This window comes from Danio rerio, chromosome 24, assembly GCF_052040795.2.
Source record: "Danio rerio strain M-AB ecotype USA chromosome 24, GRCz13ab, whole genome shotgun sequence".
NCBI classification, from domain to species: Eukaryota; Metazoa; Chordata; class Actinopteri; order Cypriniformes; family Danionidae; genus Danio; species Danio rerio.
This window is the reverse complement of record NC_141044.1, coordinates 21691613-21709845: the sequence shown is the minus strand read 5'-3', so window position 1 is coordinate 21709845 and position 18233 is coordinate 21691613. Positions and strand designations below refer to the sequence as shown.

Genomic DNA, 18233 nt, shown 5'->3' with positions numbered 1-18233 from the left:
TTGATGTGGTCATATTTGTCTTTAGCTATATAAACAGACAGCTATTTATTGTGTCTAATTACTTTACTTATATATACAGAAAAATGCTTAACTTATTACTATGGAGCTTGCAGAATAAATCAAATATCGCTGTTTTGACAGAGATTAGTACTTCAGCTCGTTGCGCTTATTTCCATTTGATATCAGAGTTTTGACATGCTTTGTTATTGGATCTTCGCACGTCTGTTTGGCGGACCCCTGAGCGCATGACGTCATTTCCTCTCTGCTCTCGGCAGTAAGGAGGCGGGGTGTTGAAATGACATTCGGCCCCACCAACCAAAGCATATTTCCCGAAGTCCCGTTGATTAGGAGCAATAAAGCGCTCTTGACATCCGTCCAGGAAGACGGAGGCACATTAGCCAGGTCGCTGGCAGAACACCTTACGGCAAAATGGCGGCGGGTAATGTCAACCCGTTTAACGTGAGTGATTCGGAGGAGGAAGCGGAGCAGAGGCAGGATGGCGCGGACACTGAGCGCAGCCCGAGTGATGAAGCGCAAGGCCACAGCCTCGGTCCCTTCTCTCCGCCGGCGTACTCCGATCCAGCCGCCCTGCTGTCCAGCAACCGCACCAGCCCGAGTGTGGACGGGATCCCCGCCTCGGCGGCGGCTGTGTCCGGGATCGGCGCGGAGACGCGGGTGTCGCTAGATGCGATCGCCGCGCAGCTGCTCCGGGATCAGTACATCCTCACGGCCCTGGAGCTGCACACCGAGCTCCTTGAAGCCGGACGCGAGCTGCCGCGCCTGCGGGATTATTTCTCCAATCCAGGCAACTTCGAGAGACAGAGCGGAACCCCACCCGCGTGCAAAGAGCAAGGTGTCGGTCCTGGAGGTCCACTGAGTAAGTCCATAATAAAATGTTCATTAAGAATCTCCAATTGCAATGTTCAAGTGAAGTGTAGATTTTTTGTATGAGGTAATGGATATGCTTCATAACCAACTATTCTGCTCCATCTAAACATCTTAAACCGGTTGGTTTCCCAGTCTGTCTGCCAGTTGGCTGCGGGGTTTGGACACCTGTCTGCTAGTCAGCGAGATTAACCACCTGACTACACCAAATGTCTTTAAACCGGGTTCAGGAAGCCTCAGGGGAATATATATTAGGCTGTTGGACTGAAGTAAATGCATATATGTATGTGTGTGTTATGTATGTCCTCATAAGTTTGTGTGTGTAAAGTAAACAAAGTCATGACACCAATTTTAAAATAACAGATTTAATAAAAATGTTATGGCTAGACCAGACTGGAAGACCATTTTAGGCTGGTTTAAATATTTTTTAGAAGCAAAATGAATCACAGGATCAAATTAATGGTCTAAAATGCTATCTAGGTAGGCAGCTTACTATAGGTTTTGGAACGTAGCCACACGTTTTCTTTTGCTCTTTAAACGGCTATAAAACGTCAGCTGTTTAAACTAGATACCTAGACTACCTATTAATTTTATGTTGCGTTTTATTATACTTCAGCCTCGCACATTGAAGAAGCTGCACACTGTCTTGATGGGAAGTGTTTGTTAAGGGCTGGATTGTGATTGTGTCTTTGTTATGTGAATTGATGTAAAGTCTTCCCACTGACCCCAGCTGCGCAGGTGCAGGATGTAAAGAGGAGAAAAAAAGATGCACATTTGAGGGGTATGTAAAACCTGACTGTGTGCAGTGACAGATGGGATTGATGCCCTTTGGCATAATCAGGAATTCTTTCTGTGGTCTGCCTTTCTCACACCTTTGCTCCTGAATGAGGTTTCTAATCTGATAACATGACCTCGTCTGCCTCTTACTATTTGACTTTCAAAGCATGATGTTTGGATTTGTTCTTGATTGCATGCAGTTGGAGTTGGAGTTTGGAGTGACAATGGAAAAATTTTTATGCAGTTTATATCAATTACATTTTTTTCCATATTGATCCGAGATTACTTTGCAAGACAATTGATCATTTGTTAAAAGAAACCTTTTCTTCTTTGGAACTGGCATCAGAAATCAATGTGAAGGTGTGGAAATTGTCATCATTTACTTAATTGTCATGCCAAACCTGACTTTCATTATTTCCGTTTAACACAGAGGTTTTGAGGAATATCTGTGGCAGTTTTGTTACCACCGGCTTTCATTGGATCTCAAATGTTCTCAAAATGTCTTCAATGTTCCACAGAAAAAAGTATGTCTTATAGTTACGCAACAACATAACTGAGTAAATGATGACCATTTTTTTTGTTGGTGATCTCTTTTTACCCCTCCTTGATGTTATTGATCAATCCTACCTTAGCAACTGTTGTCATGCAACAGGATTAAGCATGCTTTTGTTCTTTCCTAAAGCAAGCTATAAAGTGATTGGATAGATTTAAATATAATATTGCACAAATTAAGTATAAAGTGGTACTGTGTCATGAAAACACCGGTATCCCAAAGATTTAAAATATTTAAATTCTCGCTGTCTTAAATCATTAAAAGTACAATGCATGCAGAATAATGGAAAGAAAACATAGCATACAAATAATATTAAGTTAAAAATAATGACTGCTTAAATTTTATGGATTGTTCTTAAGGATATCTGGAATTATAGAAATTAGCTTGAGATTTTCTGGTGAACAGCCTCTTATTTTTGTGGCGGTATCTTAAAATATCCTAAATCTTAAGTTTATATGCATCGGTGGTGCATAGCTTATAATTAGAAGACAGTTATAATTAAAATATAGTTATAATTAGAATATGGTTAGACCTATTTAGTTGTTCAAGTGCAAAATCAGATGAAAAAGATGTTTAAACGTAATCCGTATGAGTCAGTCAGTGTCTTAAAATGCAAAACATTCATTCATTGATTTTCTTTTCTTCTTGGTCCCTTTATTAATCTGGGGTCGCCACAGCAAAATGAACGCCAACTTATCCAGCATATGTTTTACACAGTGAATGCCCTTCCAGCCGCAACTCATCACTGGAAAACATCCATACACTCATTCACTAACATACGCTACAAAGAATTTGGTTTAACCAATTCACCTATACCACATGTCTTTGGATTTGTGCGGAAAAATGGAGCACCTGAAGGAAATCCACGCAAACATGGGGAGAACATGCAAACTCCACACAGAAACGCCAACTGTCCCATGTGGGACTCAAACCAGCAACCTTCTTGCTGTGAGGCAATCGTGTGACCCTCTGAGCCACCGTAGGCCCAAAATGCAAAACAAAAGCAAGTAATTTAGCAGTAAAAACGAGTAATGCCTGCAAAGTACACTTAAAAAAAAAAGATTCATTAGATTTAGGGATGCAACGATTATAGATTTTGGTTGTATGATTATAGTCTGAGGAATAATCATGGTTTCACCGTTAAAATGATTGTTATGCATTCATTAATTTCAAAACACTACTAGTTTAGTAAATCACATGGAAACTGTATATTTTAAAGTGTTATTTATTGCTGCTCAGTAACCAAATAATTAAACACAAAATAATATTAAAAACAAACAATTGTCCATTTCTCATTGGAGCTAAAAATAAGTGAAACAGTTTTGGGCTTTTAAACACAAGTAATAATTTTACACTGAAAATAAATGACAGAACAACAACAAATAAACAAATAAATAAATTAAAATAAGAATAAATTAAAACTATTTGTCTAATGTAAATCTATGGAACATGTTTGCTAAGTATTACCCTTTTAAAGAGAACAAATGTAGTAAGAGGCTGCTGAATCTCAAAGGAAATTTCAATCAACTATATTTGGTATTTTCCCTTTGTATTTTTTTTCTGTGGAGTAAAATGTGAATATTCTATACAAAGTATGATGCTCACCGGTCAGTTCTTATCACGTTACTCGTGGTGTTCTCCTGGCATTCTTTCATCTAGGTGTGCCTGGAAAGCGCTGGCGTGCCGCTCGCGTGCATGTCGCTGCCAATAGGCATGCGCAAGCCATGCACCTCCATTGGAAATAACAAACTTGCATGCGCAAAAGACGGGATATGTGAATAGCCCTTAGTTAATAGCTTCGGCCATAGTTAAAATCAGCCTTTAATCCGGTGTGCATGCGTATTTTGTACAAACTCAGAACTTTAAACTAGCACACAGTCAGCTTAACTTTGTTTAGTTGCAGCAGTTCAGAAATATGGGCTGCATTTACTCTGCAGATCTTGATGGTCAATTCCGATTTTGTGAAATGTATCCGTTTTATTTATTTATTTATTTTTGCTGACCTGCTTACATCATCTTTTAAAAGTAACTCATATCCGTTCGTCTGCATTTACACAGCACACGGCAAAGGTGCAATGACCCGGTAAAAAATGGGCGGGCGCCGACAAACAGCTGATAATTAAAGAGTGCTCTTTTCTCTATTCCTGTATGTAATCGGTTCACAGCTTTTAACAAGCTGTTTTACTATAGTTTATGACAGAAAGGTTCTCATTTGGCACACTTCTTTTGCTATATAGGCTTTTTAAAACCTTTAGGCATCTTAATTTAATGTCCATGGCGTTATTTATGCACTTGATCTATGAACTACTTTTATATTAGTTCATATTGGTTACGTGGCAGACATTTCGCTCTCTCGCTAACATGCTTGGATACATGTGCTATATGAAAATATAAAAGCTGTCTAAAGGCTCCTACATACCGGGACACTTTTCGTGTACGTTTATCGTCAGCGTTTTACGAGACGTTTTTCTGTATTCAAACCCAAACGATTTTCACTGGCGTTAAGCAGAAGAGTATGCAAAATCACTCCTTGACGTTAGATGGCGCTACACAACTAAACTTCCGACACTCGCTTGTAACACAGAAGATAGGAAGAGAGCAAGTTCACACGCTTGTTGTTACATTTACTGGTGACTCGAACAAGCATAGATGGTTCAAGCAGCAGCTCCAGCTCTAACGATGAAGAAATGATTATTGTTCAGCAGAGCAATAAGCAGCTTCACGTTCATATCGCCTCTGGGCATCTTCTTCAGTGTGCGCTTGCATTGACAGTTTTGCGCTTGAGCGCAAAGTTCAGCAGCTCTGTGCACTTGAACTAAAGTGGCAATCTGATAGGAGGTTTTAACGCAGTGCGTCAAATAAAAATAAAGAGCATGAGGCGTTTTTTTTTTTATTTAAATGACGCTTTTGCGCCTGGCGTTTTGCGTGTTGTGTGCACAATCACATTGACGCCCTTTATATAGTCACGAGGCGTTAAACATCGACGGAAAACATGAGCAAAAAACGTCTCGTGTGCACGGGCCTTAGATCCTCGTGTGTGAGATTTTAAGTTTGGGACTCTGCTGAAGTCTGTTCTGAAATGAAAGTGTCAGACTTTACATCATTCGCTATGATTTTTAATGACACGCGACTCGCATTGACGGGTAAAAATTCGATCTACCTGCTTACACTGCAGACACAATGGCAACAGATCCGATTCAAATCGCATAAATTTCCACATATGAACAAGACCTGAATCTGGTTTGAGTAAATCGGAACCCATGTGATTTGTTCCTGCTTACACGTACATGGGCCATATCCAATCTGTGCCTCATGGGAGAACAAAATCGGAATTGAGTCACTTGAACAGTGTAGTGCAAATGCGGCCCACGGTGTTGAGAAGCCTTCATGATTAACGGTGACAAATTAAAGCGCGTTTAATAGTAAAATCGTTTAGTTGTTGCATCCCTAATTCAAATTAGGGATGCAATTTTTATTAAGTGGTTTCAAAAAATGTATATGCGCTGAATTTAAACAAACAAATAGAATGTGGTAATGTTCAACTTAATTTGTTTAAATTCAGCACAAATAAATTGTTTGCTACCATTTAAAAAAATAGTAAATCCAATGAATCTTTATTTTTTTTACTTTAGGGCTGACTGACAAAATAAAGCAATAGCATATTTTCAATAAATGTATAATATAATTCAATGTTCGTACTTGATAGCAGAACGAAACATTGCTACTTTTTTCCACCATGTGGACTGTATATCTATGCACAGTATGTATTTTTTTCTCATTTGCTTTAGGGCACAACACTGTCTGGAGTTTACCTCAATAGACACTTCTGATGATGCAGGCTGTGTCACAAGGACAGTGTAAAGACAGTGAAATGCTTCAGGCGTTTGAGTTTGATAATAAAATGACCTGAGGCAAAATTTGAAAGCTTTACGTTTAGATCTTGACTGCTGACAGTTCACCAAAAATGCCCTAGTTGATTTATCAAAAACAAAAAAAAAACAAAAAAACAGCAAGGAACTTATATAATATATATATATATATATATATATATATATATATATATATATATATATATATATATATATATATATATATATATATATATATATATAGCTTATTTATTTTTAAACAATGTTTTTTTTAAATGAGCAAATTAACAACAGTTACTAAGGTGGGCCAAACCTCAGCAAAAGATCATCCCCCACTTTCTCCTTTGTGGGTACCTAAATTCTAAACCAGTGTGTACTGTGTGATTCTTGAATGATCATCACTTATTTCTGGATGTATTACTGATTGTATTGCTCAGCAATTATTCCTCTGTGGGGTGTTATGTGTGATTGCCTGGCATAAGTGCACATCAGCTGCCTTCTGCTGACTGTACATGTGGGTGGGCAGGTTGAAGCAGCTTTCATGCAGGCTTGTTCATGCTTCAAAACAATCATTAATCCAATCTAATCAGCTTCTCTTTGCGAAGAGTGTTAAGTATGAATATTTTTGACAACCATCTTTTTCCTCACCAAAGAGGTTTAGATCTGATATTTCTGTTATTATTATCTGTTACCACATGCCTGTCAGAGTGTGCCTCAATCTCCGCCTCTTTTACGTCAGATAAACAGCACAGTGACAGACAGGAAGCAGATCTTGCGTACCGTTTGTGAGAAATACTACAGTAAAAACTTTCCCAATGATTATTTGATGTACTGTCGTGGAGTTGCAACAATGAGTAACACGCAATGTCTTAACAAAGTTCATGCATGCACACACACAGACACGTACACAGTGGACACACACACACACAGCGTGCACATTTAACTTTGCACTGCAAATGTGACAGGATACATGTTTATATCCACTAATGGATGTCCGTCTTGTTAATGTACAAAGTAAACCTTATTTAACATCCACAAACCAGGTTTGAAGCATCTTCTTTTATAATTGTACTGACATGCAGCTCTGGTGATAAAGTTAAGACGTTAAGACTCCACCTACTCTGTCAAAAAACACAGCAAAATGACAGAAAGAGACAGAGAAGCAGAGATTCTGTCACAAATACTAAAGTTAAGACTAAAACAAGAAGTTTCCCAATGGTTATTTAATGCAGTTCATTCATTCATTTTCTTTTCGACTTAGTCCCTTTTTTAATCTGGGGAAGCTACAGCGGAATGAACTGCCAACTTATCCAGCATATGTTTTGCGCAGCGGATGCTGTTCCAGCCGCAACCCATCACTGGGAAACATCCATACACATGTATTCACACACAAACAAACACTATGGACAATTTTAGCATACCCAATTCACCTGAACTGCATGTTTTTGGGCTTGTGGGGGAAACTGGAGCAGCCGGAGGAAACCCACGTGAACACGGGGAGAACATGCAAACCCCACACAGGAATGCCTGCTGACCCAGCCGATGTTCGAACCAGCGACTTTCTTGCTGTAAATCGATTGTGCTACCCACTGCGCCACTGTGCTGCCTCTGTTTAATGCAGTTATTGAATTTAATTAATTGAATCTGATTCTTCCATTTAACATATAATTTATGACTTCAGTATGGAAACTATGCTCATTCTAAGGCCTTTATAATGGTCTCTAGGACTCAAAGACAGGATGTGACCTAACATGAGCATTGTGAAGTGGCTTAACTGACACAGCTCTCTAGGGAGAAGAGGATGCTATAGAAATTAAAGCACCAGTTCTGGGCCACCTGATGGGATCAGCCTATCCCTCATTTCTTGACAATGATTTTTTTTTTTCATTTGGATTACTTAGTCTGCATTGGAGACTGAACCACAAGCTTACTGCACTTAAATGGCTCTTAAATACATGCCTAATTGCCACTGACAACTGTGTATTGACCTGGCTAGAGGTTTCAGGAACCACAGGGTTTTATTAGCTTCATGGAGCAAACCTCTTCCCTAAAGAAGGATCTGGCAACCAGCTGAGAGGGAGCAGATGGCCCTCAACAGCACTTCTGTCACGCCAATGCAGGAAGACACGTTATCAACACCTCACGATATTTTAGCCTTCATAACAGCTGCTTCAGAGATGAAAAGGCTTCGGTGTGTTTAGGATGCGAGAGGATTTGAATGAATATTGTAAATGGGATGATGTTGGGTTAATTGGATCAGTTTTTGTGGCACAGCTGTCAGATATTCTTCAAAGTCTAGTGCCGCTACACAATTGACTGTTTCCCCACCTTCCCCCACACTATTCATTTCCCTCCATGTGACACACACACCAAACAGATCTGAATACAACATTAAGCCTCATACAGCCTCATAATTGGACCACAAAATCAGACTTAGTTTGTTGGACCATATATTTTTGTAAATGCGTAAAAATACATTGCAGGGGTCAAAATTATTTGTTTTTCTTTCGTTCTAAAAATCAATAGAATATAAATTAATTCTGTCCAATAAGTCATAAATAAAAACTATTTTTATTTTATGATTAAGTTAAGATGTTAAAATCGCTGTAATTTTTTACAAACATGCACTGTTTTAAAAACGTTTTAAACTTGTAAAACTCATTCTTGATCACATTTGATGATATTTTGATGATCACAGCGAGCTGAACAGATCTTTTAATCCCAGTTGCTTTGCACACATCCTGTCTTGTTGATATGATTATATGTGTTACTATGGAGACATGTTAATAGGGGGCTGTCAATCAATTCAGTCGCCGGGGGAAACCACACTCCTGCGTCACTTTGAGGTGCCCTCAAAATAGAAGGGATTTAGATCTTATTTCAATGTCAAGACATTTTTAAAAAGTTTGACTGTAAACAAACTATACCTACACACAATACTTTTCAGTAATATTTTTTCAGTAATATGCATTGCTAATAATTTAATTCATTGCTTAATTTATAAATAAATAATTCTCGGAACAAAATTAGAAAAAAAGGGTTACCGTGACTGATGTCCACCACACAATTTCAGTTTTACCAGAACATGACATCATTAAAAGGTGATGGCGCAAAAAAATAGGACCACATTTCTGAACCATCTTAAAGTATTTTTTTTTCCCTAATATGTTATAGGTTGTATATCATGGACAATAAAAACATTTAGCTACAAACTTAAATCAGATGAACTATAAATCACTATTTAGTAAAAAAAAAAAAAAAAAAAAGACTAATCTTTATGAAGAGCCCTCAGATACCCCTTCTGTCTTGTGTTCTGGCTGACTTGAAATCGCTTTAATTCTGTCTCCTGCTATCCTGATCCATTCACACAGTTTCATCTTCTTGAGATCTCTTTTGATCAGGCTCATTATCAGATTTACTCGTGGTTTTAAAAAATGAAAATATGCTTGACTGCTTATTTGTCATTTTGAAAACACAAATATTATTTAGGTTGGCCACTATGCCTATATTTATTTTTGCTGCTTACTGCTCACAAAACAATCACCAACCAATGAGAGGGATTGTAAACATAAGAAATTTGTTTGTCTGGAAATATTGTTGATAACCAATAGTTAAACGTGACTTTTGAATTGACTTGCGCATGGTGACTACCGTCATGTGTATGTGCCGCACACACAATCCATACAGCCTTTACTTGCACTCATTCACACACAAACACTCTTAAGTACTCACCACTCACAATTTAATGTTGTATCCATTAAACTAAATACCAGAACACAAAACCTGAATATCTGACATTTTCTGAAACAGGATCTGGCAAGATCTGGCTCAGATTAAGCACTGATTTAATTAGGACAGCTTTTAAAGGAATTTTATCAAGTGTTTTGATGTATATTTTTGGAACCCTCCAAATATTATATTTATTTTTTTATTATTCTTATTATCTTATTCTTATATCTTCTTCTTCTTCTCCATTCTTCTTATTATTATTATTAATATTATACTCCTCCTATCCTAAAAAATTATACATCAATGCAAATGTATTTATTTAACTTGCATATAATGCATCAATCTCAATTTCCAAGGTCACAATACTACATAAAAAATTATCTTGTTCTTATTAGACCTGCATTGACTTGCTCCCCAATATGCATTAGAATAAAACTAAACGTATATTCACAATTCACAACTCAATTTTGTTTCCCCCATTGGTGTTGATTTTTTTGAGCATATGTGAATACAGCAGTTGCACCAAATCAATGGACTGAAACCCAGCTGAATAGGCCACCATTTCCAAATTAACTTTGTGTGGTTAGTTTAATGTGATTATGATACGACCTCGATCTGACACATTTGCAGCAAGCCCAACATCTTTTGAGTCGTTGGGATCCTGTACTTTGAATTGTGCACTTGTGGTGTCTGTCGTTGCTAAGCAATCATCGGCCACACTCTTCAGTCAAGCAACATTAATAAACCCCAGTCTATACCCCAGCTCTAGACACCATGCCTGACACCATGGCATGAAAGCACAAGATTTCTGTCCAATAAACAGCTGAAGTTAGCACACGTGTGTTTGTTTACATTTTCTTGTTCAACTGCACCAAATAAAAAACAATAATCACATCATGTTTGGTCTGGACTAAAGCAAGTGAACTAAAGTCAACTAAGGGCGCACTAATAAGATCGTTTGAGAAGTGTGAGTGCTCTGAATCAGGCTCAGGCGCGGTTCATTCGGCTGGCCCTGGCCCGGTTGGAAAAGGTGTGCCAGAGTGCGGTTCACTTGGGCTTAAGCGTGGTACGCTTGTAGTGTGAGTGCAAAGCATGCATGAGCAGGGTGCCACGCAAAAAATGATCCTGCCATGGCTATATTACAGCTTTTCAGTCAAAACTTTCAGTTGAGTTTTTTTATTATCAGGTGATAATCGCACCAAAATGTATTAATAGGTAAGTGAATTATAACAGCGCAAACTATTTTGTAACCGTAGTAGTGCTGTGCGTTATTTGTTTAACTCTTTAAGGTTACGTGCTGACTGACTGACTGGCTGACTGACAGGTGCGTAATGCGTGAGGCAAGCAAACATGACGTATAGCCATTTCACTTTACTACAAGACGCAATAATACCGCTCTGTGGGTCAATTGTAGACATTCATAAATATTCCTAGAAAATCTAATAAATGTTGTAGACATACTTGTTACATAAACACACTAAATCACACTAAAGCAGCGTTTTTGAGAGCGCACAAGAAGATCCTCGCTTGAGCAGCATATTTTTGAGGAGGCGTGCAAGAAGTTTTGTGCACTAGCAGAGTAAATCGGTGTGCAAGCAAAGCGATCTCGACTTGTAATAATGTGCTCACAACATTTGTCATTGAAATAACGCCACAGGTAGTTGGTAGATGTGTGTAAAAAAGGCCTGCTCCCACAACTAGAAAAATTCCTATAGGATATATAATAATATACCTATATATATATATATATATATATATATATATATATATATATATATATATACCTAAAGAAATGTCCACTGTGCAGAGCAAGAGCACTTCTGAAACTTAACAGCGCATCATTGATGACTTAAGTGTGCTCAGGCTCGAATGCAATGTGAGTGCGGGCTATCAAGGGAAACGGGAGGGGGGGAAAGGCGTGCTTCAAGGCAACTGTACATAGTGTGAGTACGCCCTAACTAACGGACATCCTGATATGAAAACATCCTGAAACACCTAAAATTATTGATGACATTATGGGGCTGTTATTGTCATGGCCGATAAAACTAACTGAAGGCATGTGTTTTTGTTGTCAAATTGAAAGTAAATTTTAAACTGCATGACGTGAGAAGTTAAAAAGTTAGAATGCATACTGTTGATTTAAAAAGGACAGAAAAAATTAACGTTAAAGATATTATATCATGTTCTTTTGAATTTTTACTAGGGTTGGGCGATGTTGACCAATTTTGCATCGTGCGATGTCTAATTTAAAACATTGTGATGGACGATGGCATCGTCATCGTAGGTGGCTGTGAATAAATTATTTATAATTAAATAATTCATTCATATCGAATTAATTGTTTGTAGCCTTCCGTTTCAACTACCTGACCCCCATGGTCTTACCCATGGTTTTACCCATAACCAAATCATAAATAAATGAAGAAGTTGCACACAAATTACCACCTGTCAATCACATTTTCCACAAGACTCTGGCATGAATAGGCAGAGTGATCTGTGTCGTTATAATGGCTTCAACAAACTTGGTTCATAAAAAAGGTGCACAACCAACAGGAACCAAGCAGTTTTTTGCTAAAATGACTAAGTACAAATGTGAAAGCGAAATATTAAAGGAGTGTACTGACGCTGTGAAACGTTACCTGATAGATTCGAAAGACAAGAGTCATTAGATAGAGACAAGATTATTTAAATATCACCTTTAACAACTATAGTGAGACACAATCCAGCAATATGTCCTTGATAAACTGTCCGACGCGCACTGCTCTCTGGGCTGACAATGCAGTACATGACAGTGTTTGTGCGTGTGGTCACGTGATGTGCATTTTCAGCGTTATAGTGTGAAAGGTGGGCTTTTCTGAAATGCTAGATGAAATGCTAGTGTGGACGTGGATCGTTTTCGTTCTAAAATAGCATTTTAAAACTAAGACATATTTGTGTTAACGGGGATGTGTGTATTTTTCGCAAGCGGTTTGCTGCTGTGACGGGGTACGGGCGAAAGATCTCAATGTCGGCTTTGCATTTTGATGTACATCGGCCATTGGCGATGGACGATGGCATCGTCGATCAACCCAACCCTAATTTTTACTACTTGTATGTTGATGTTTTCACTATTTTAATCGGTGATTATAAGTAAGGTTGGCACCAATTCAGTATATGAAATCATGTGCATGAAATAGTAGTGACTTTATAAAATTACATTGTTGACCTAATAGGGCGTCACGGTGGCGGAGTGGGTAGCGACCCCTGATTAATAAAGGGACTAAGCCAAAAAGAAAAGGAATGAATGTTGACCTAATGTGTTTATTTAGTTGTCTTTAATTATATTGTGTATTTATTTTTTGTACCTGTGCTTTTAATATTGTTATGATTCTCATTTTTACTATTATGAGTCCCCTATTTAAAAAAAAAACAAAAAAAAAACATAGGTTTTTGGATTTGTGTTGTAATGTAGTAGCTGAAGCATGAGAAAGCAGAAAAATATAATGCTAAGAGCTGTTTGGAAAGCATATCCTGCTAGGGTAGAATTCTCATTTTCAGAAAGAGGGGTGAGAATGATAGAGCACACATGCAATCCCATGAAAATAACACTGGATAAGTGAGAAATGAAGCCAACGAAACCCTGAATATTAGATCGATCAGGTTTAATGTCATACTTCTTTCAGATTCAAATGAGGTTTTTTTTTTCTACCAGTGTGGACACAAGCCTCTCTGTATTTTAATTATTATGGCAGTTTGCTTTGTAGTTAATGCTTAATTTATTGATTTTTTTTTTTTAAACCCCTGAGAACAAAAGCCTTCTTTCTCTTCTAGCCATGTTTTCTGGTATAGCTTCAGTGTTTAATACTCCCTCAGATTCCAGAGCTGCTAGTGTTACAGTGGCTGTTATTGCTAATTCAGAACACTGACTAGACAAATTCTGATAGGAGATGTGAAGTACTGTGTGTTCACTGATAGTACACACACTTCACTGGGAGCAATCTTTGTTGCTTGTCAAATATTTGTCTAAATAACATACAGAAAGATATTTATTTGGATGTGGGTATGCTAAATAAGTCGGTAGTTGTTATCGGAGCCGTGGGCTAATCATAAGCTAACATGCTTCAGGCATGTTTAGGTAACGTGGAAAAATGAAGTTGTGTCTGGATCCCATATGAAGTTGTAAAGAGAGATTTTAATCTCAATCTCTTTAATCTTACACACATGTACTATCAGAATTTCAAAATCAGTCAGGCAATTAACTGACTCAGCGCATGCCTTGGAGAAGTGTTTTAATGGGTTTCACTTTTAATTGAAATCTATGGAAGCCTGTTTTAAAAATAATAAGCAAGGTTATTCATTTCTCAGAATTGTGAGATATAAAGTCAGAATTCAGACTTACATTTGTTTCTTTTTATCTCAGAATTCTGACTAATTTCTAGCAATCAGGAGTTTATATCTCACAATTCTGACTTTATAATTCAGATTTTTTAGCGTGCACCCCCCAATTCTGAGAAAAACGCAATATCCTTATTCAGGGGCAGAAACAGGCTTCCATAGAAATCAGCCTATGATTGATTTGCTTCTAGTTTCTACATATAGAACAGATGTGGAAATGGTGAAAAGTTTTGACATCAAACAAACAAATTTCGTATACACACAGATTCATAGTTGTGACTCGTCTGACATATTGAGCAAGAGCTCTTCAATATAATACCTTGCAGGAATCATCACAGACAGTTGAAGCCCTCTTTTGAAATTTTTGGGTCCCATGAAATTAAAAAGAAATGTTTTTTAGATGTTAGTTTCTATGTTGCTAGTTTTTAAGATATCTGCATCTGTATATAAGCTAATGTGCTCCAAAACAGTGACACAGTGACACGCGTTTAGGAGTTATAAAACATGTAAAGCGTGCAGTTTGTCACTTCCGCCAAATTGGATCAGCGGTTTTATTCACATCACCTCATATTACAGTTTTTCATATAATCACAACCAATCAAATATACTCTCCTTTATCTGACATGCCCCGCCCCCTTCAAGACATACTCTCCTGTATCTGACATGCCCCGCCCCCTTCTAGACACTTCTCATTTGCTTTTCATTTGATGCACTTGGCTCAATCACTTTCACTGGCTGAGCGGTGATAAAGCAAAACGCTATTGGCTGTTTTTTTTGTTTTTTTTTAAGGGGAGGGGCTACACTGTGGCCCAACCTCCCTTTGAGTTTCTATTGAGATTATGTCAAACATCAAATAAAAATTTAAAATAAAACATTTTAAATAGAGCTGTGCAATTTAGGGAAAATATCTAATTGTGATTATTATTATTATAATTTTTTTTACAGATATTGCGATTTCGATTTGCAATTTAATTTTCTAGTCAAGCTTCGGCTTAATATTTAGTATCGTAGCTTCTTACTGCTAAAACGCAGTGAGTAGTTAAATAAAAAGGAGCTGAAAAGATCTTGACTAACTTTAACGTTTATTCAAATTTGTTTATAAATATTCAGAAATGAAACACTCATTTTTCTCTAAGGCAACCAGAAGTGAGTTATGACGTTAGTTATCTCCTGGTGCCTTCATGATGTTTTTCATATAGTGTAACAGCCGCAAACAACTCTAAAATTGTACTTTGCTGTTGCTTACTAGGTTGATTGTAACTAGCAATACTATTAGTTTACTTTTTTTTTTTTAGCAAGACACACCTCATATAACCGCCTGTGGTGCTTTTTTAGGTGCTGTTGATGAATTTCCTCATGCTGTGGCAACAATTTTGCGAATTCTCTTACAAATGTTTTTGTTCGGTGTCTTTGACTTTAAAACCAAAATATTCCCGTATTACCAACATTCTGTTATTCTTTAATATGAATTCATCTATAATGCTTCTGAAGTGGCAGATGCCATAATCCTACTCGTTCATGCTTTCCTATTTGATTGTTTTATTGTGAGCTTTCCACAATTCGGTTACGCAATTCTGATTGGGCAGAACAAAAGTGTGCTCACTCAATTGTCAAAGACGGTCACACACAGACAGCAGTCATGCATTTGCTCCTCTGGGTGGAGGAAATGAAATAACACATCTCTTAGCTAATCGCAATGTTTCAATTCGCGACTGCATTTCGATTTCGAATAATCGTTTAGCCCTAATTTCACGGGACCTTTAACAGAGCAAGGGAAAATTTCACAGCATTTCATACTACATTTTTTCTCATAGAGAAAGTCTTATCCATTTTAGTTTGGCTATTAGCCCCTTTAAGATTTTTTTCTTTTAGATTGTTGAACAAACTGTTGTGCAGTGACTTGCCTAATAAATCGAACTTTATTAGTTAACCTAATTAACATATAGGTAAGCCTTTAATTTGCATTTTAAGCTGAATATGATTATGTACTGTCATCATGGCAAAAACAAAAGAACTTATCCTTGTTAAACACCACTTAAAGAATTAAAATGTCAAAGGAGGGCTAATAATTTTGCCTTCAAAAAATTTTGCCTACAAAAATGTAGGTTAAGCTCATGAAACCACCAACCCCTCCCTGTCAACCAGTTTGACAAGACGTTTATTCAGCACTGCTTCATGGCAAGTCAGATATCGGCATTGTCATTCAAGTCACGCCTAGAGAGAGAAACTGAGACGAGTCAGTGCCTTCATCAATACTTCTCTGTTCATGGCTTCTATAAGAAGATTTACTAATTTAACTACCTGCAATATCTGACATTTCGCCTAACCACATTTCTATTGAGTGCAATCTGGTGATTTATTGCAAACATACAAAAAAGCACCTGGTAATGCTATTTTTTTTTATAAGTGGAGATTTTTTTCCTCTTCTACATAAGTAACTGTGCAGTCACAGGAATGAGTACATGAGACTGAGGCTTTATTGCTGTCATGTGACATGTTCAGGTCAATGTGAAACTTGGCTAACTTAAGTGAAAGATAATATAATACAGACTGTAATTGTAAAGCTGCGTATATTGGAAGGAGAGCACAGAAGTTTGAAGAGGCATTAAAAGGTTATATTATTATTATTTTTATTATTATTGAATATTTTTTCTTGACCAAATTTCTAAAAGAAAAGATGGTTTCTAAGACTTCAGGTATAACTTAAATGAAAATCCTTATTTTGTTGTCTCAATTTATTTTTTTTCCCTTTATGCTTGTGTGTGTGTGCGTGCGTGTGGGTGTTTGTGTATATAAATAAGACTTTATTCTGAAAAAAATATATATTATCAGACATGCGGTGAAAATTTCCTTGCTCTGTTAAACATCATTTGGGAAATAATAAAAAATGAAAAAAAAAAAATTAAAGGAGGGCTAATAATTCTGACTTCAACTGTGTATAAGAGCTGCACGATATAGAAAAAAATGTACATTGCATTATTTAAATACTGCAACAAATTACAAACAGAGATACAGCGGATATACAGATGTAGAAATAAAATAAGCAAATGTACAGTAAAGCAGTCTTCATTGTATAAATAATTAAATACAATTAATCTTCATTAAAGCTACAATTGTTAATTAATTTGTGCCCAGATGCTTTAAACTTGATAAAAATGTTTGCAAAAGCATTAAAAACACAAGCAATTGATAAAATTTCCTGTTATTATGGTTAAACTAAAAAATACCTTAAAACTTCATGTATTCTGAGCTGTTGTGCTTGGTCAACTATAATCATGACTCCACATTGCACATCCTGCAATGTCATGGGACTATTGCGTATTTTCTCAAATAGCATTTTATTTATGTTGAAATTAAAACATAGAAGCACTAGTTTGTATTCATTCATTCATTCATTCATTTTCTTGTCAGCTTAGTCCCTTTATTAATCTGGGGTCGCCACAGCAGAATGAACCGCCAACTTATCCAGCAAGTTTTTACGCAGCGGATGCCCTTCCAGCCACAACTGGGAAACACATCTCTGGGAAACATCCACACATACACACACACACACTCATACACTACAGACAATTTAGCCTACCTGTACCGCATGTACTTTGGACTGTGGGACTGTGGGAAACCCACGCGAACGCAGGGAGAACATGCAAACTCCACACAGAAACGCCAACTGAGCCGAGGATCGAACCAGCGACCCAGCGACCTTCTTGCTGTGAGGCGAACGTGCTACCCACTGCGCCACTGCGTCGCCCTTAGTTTTATATCTTCTGAATGTGAATAATACTGATACTGACATCTGAAAAAACTTTAGTTTAATTTCATGGGACCTTTAAGTATGCTGTACATGCGTTCTTCTGTTTCTTCATCTGAAAATGTGCCAGATTCTGCAACATTCAGTACTATGCAGCTAATTCCATTATTTTGACTGGATTCCAGTGTATCTGCCTGTTTTCTGCATTGGGAAAGTTAAGAAGCCCTAATTATGTATGTCTTAGCGAGTTGATCATTACCACAAGTTGTCCTTTAGTTTTGGGTTACTCAGAATGTTTTCC

The 18233-nt window shown here is 37.3% G+C and overlaps 1 protein-coding gene across 31 annotated transcripts in view; it reads left to right on the top strand.

The window, feature by feature from the left end:
• Positions 1-300: 300 nt before the first annotated feature.
• relch (RAB11 binding and LisH domain, coiled-coil and HEAT repeat containing) overlaps positions 301-18233 on the top strand; it is a 101564-nt gene continuing 83631 nt past the window's right edge. For 15 of the 31 annotated variants that reach the window (XM_087308316.1, XM_087308315.1, XM_087308314.1 and 12 more), the window contains exons 1-2: positions 301-877; positions 1616-1666. In XM_087308316.1, the coding sequence (XP_087164442.1) occupies positions 430-877; positions 1616-1666 (499 nt within the window). In that variant the 5' untranslated portion in view covers positions 301-429. 31 annotated transcript variants of the gene reach the window in all.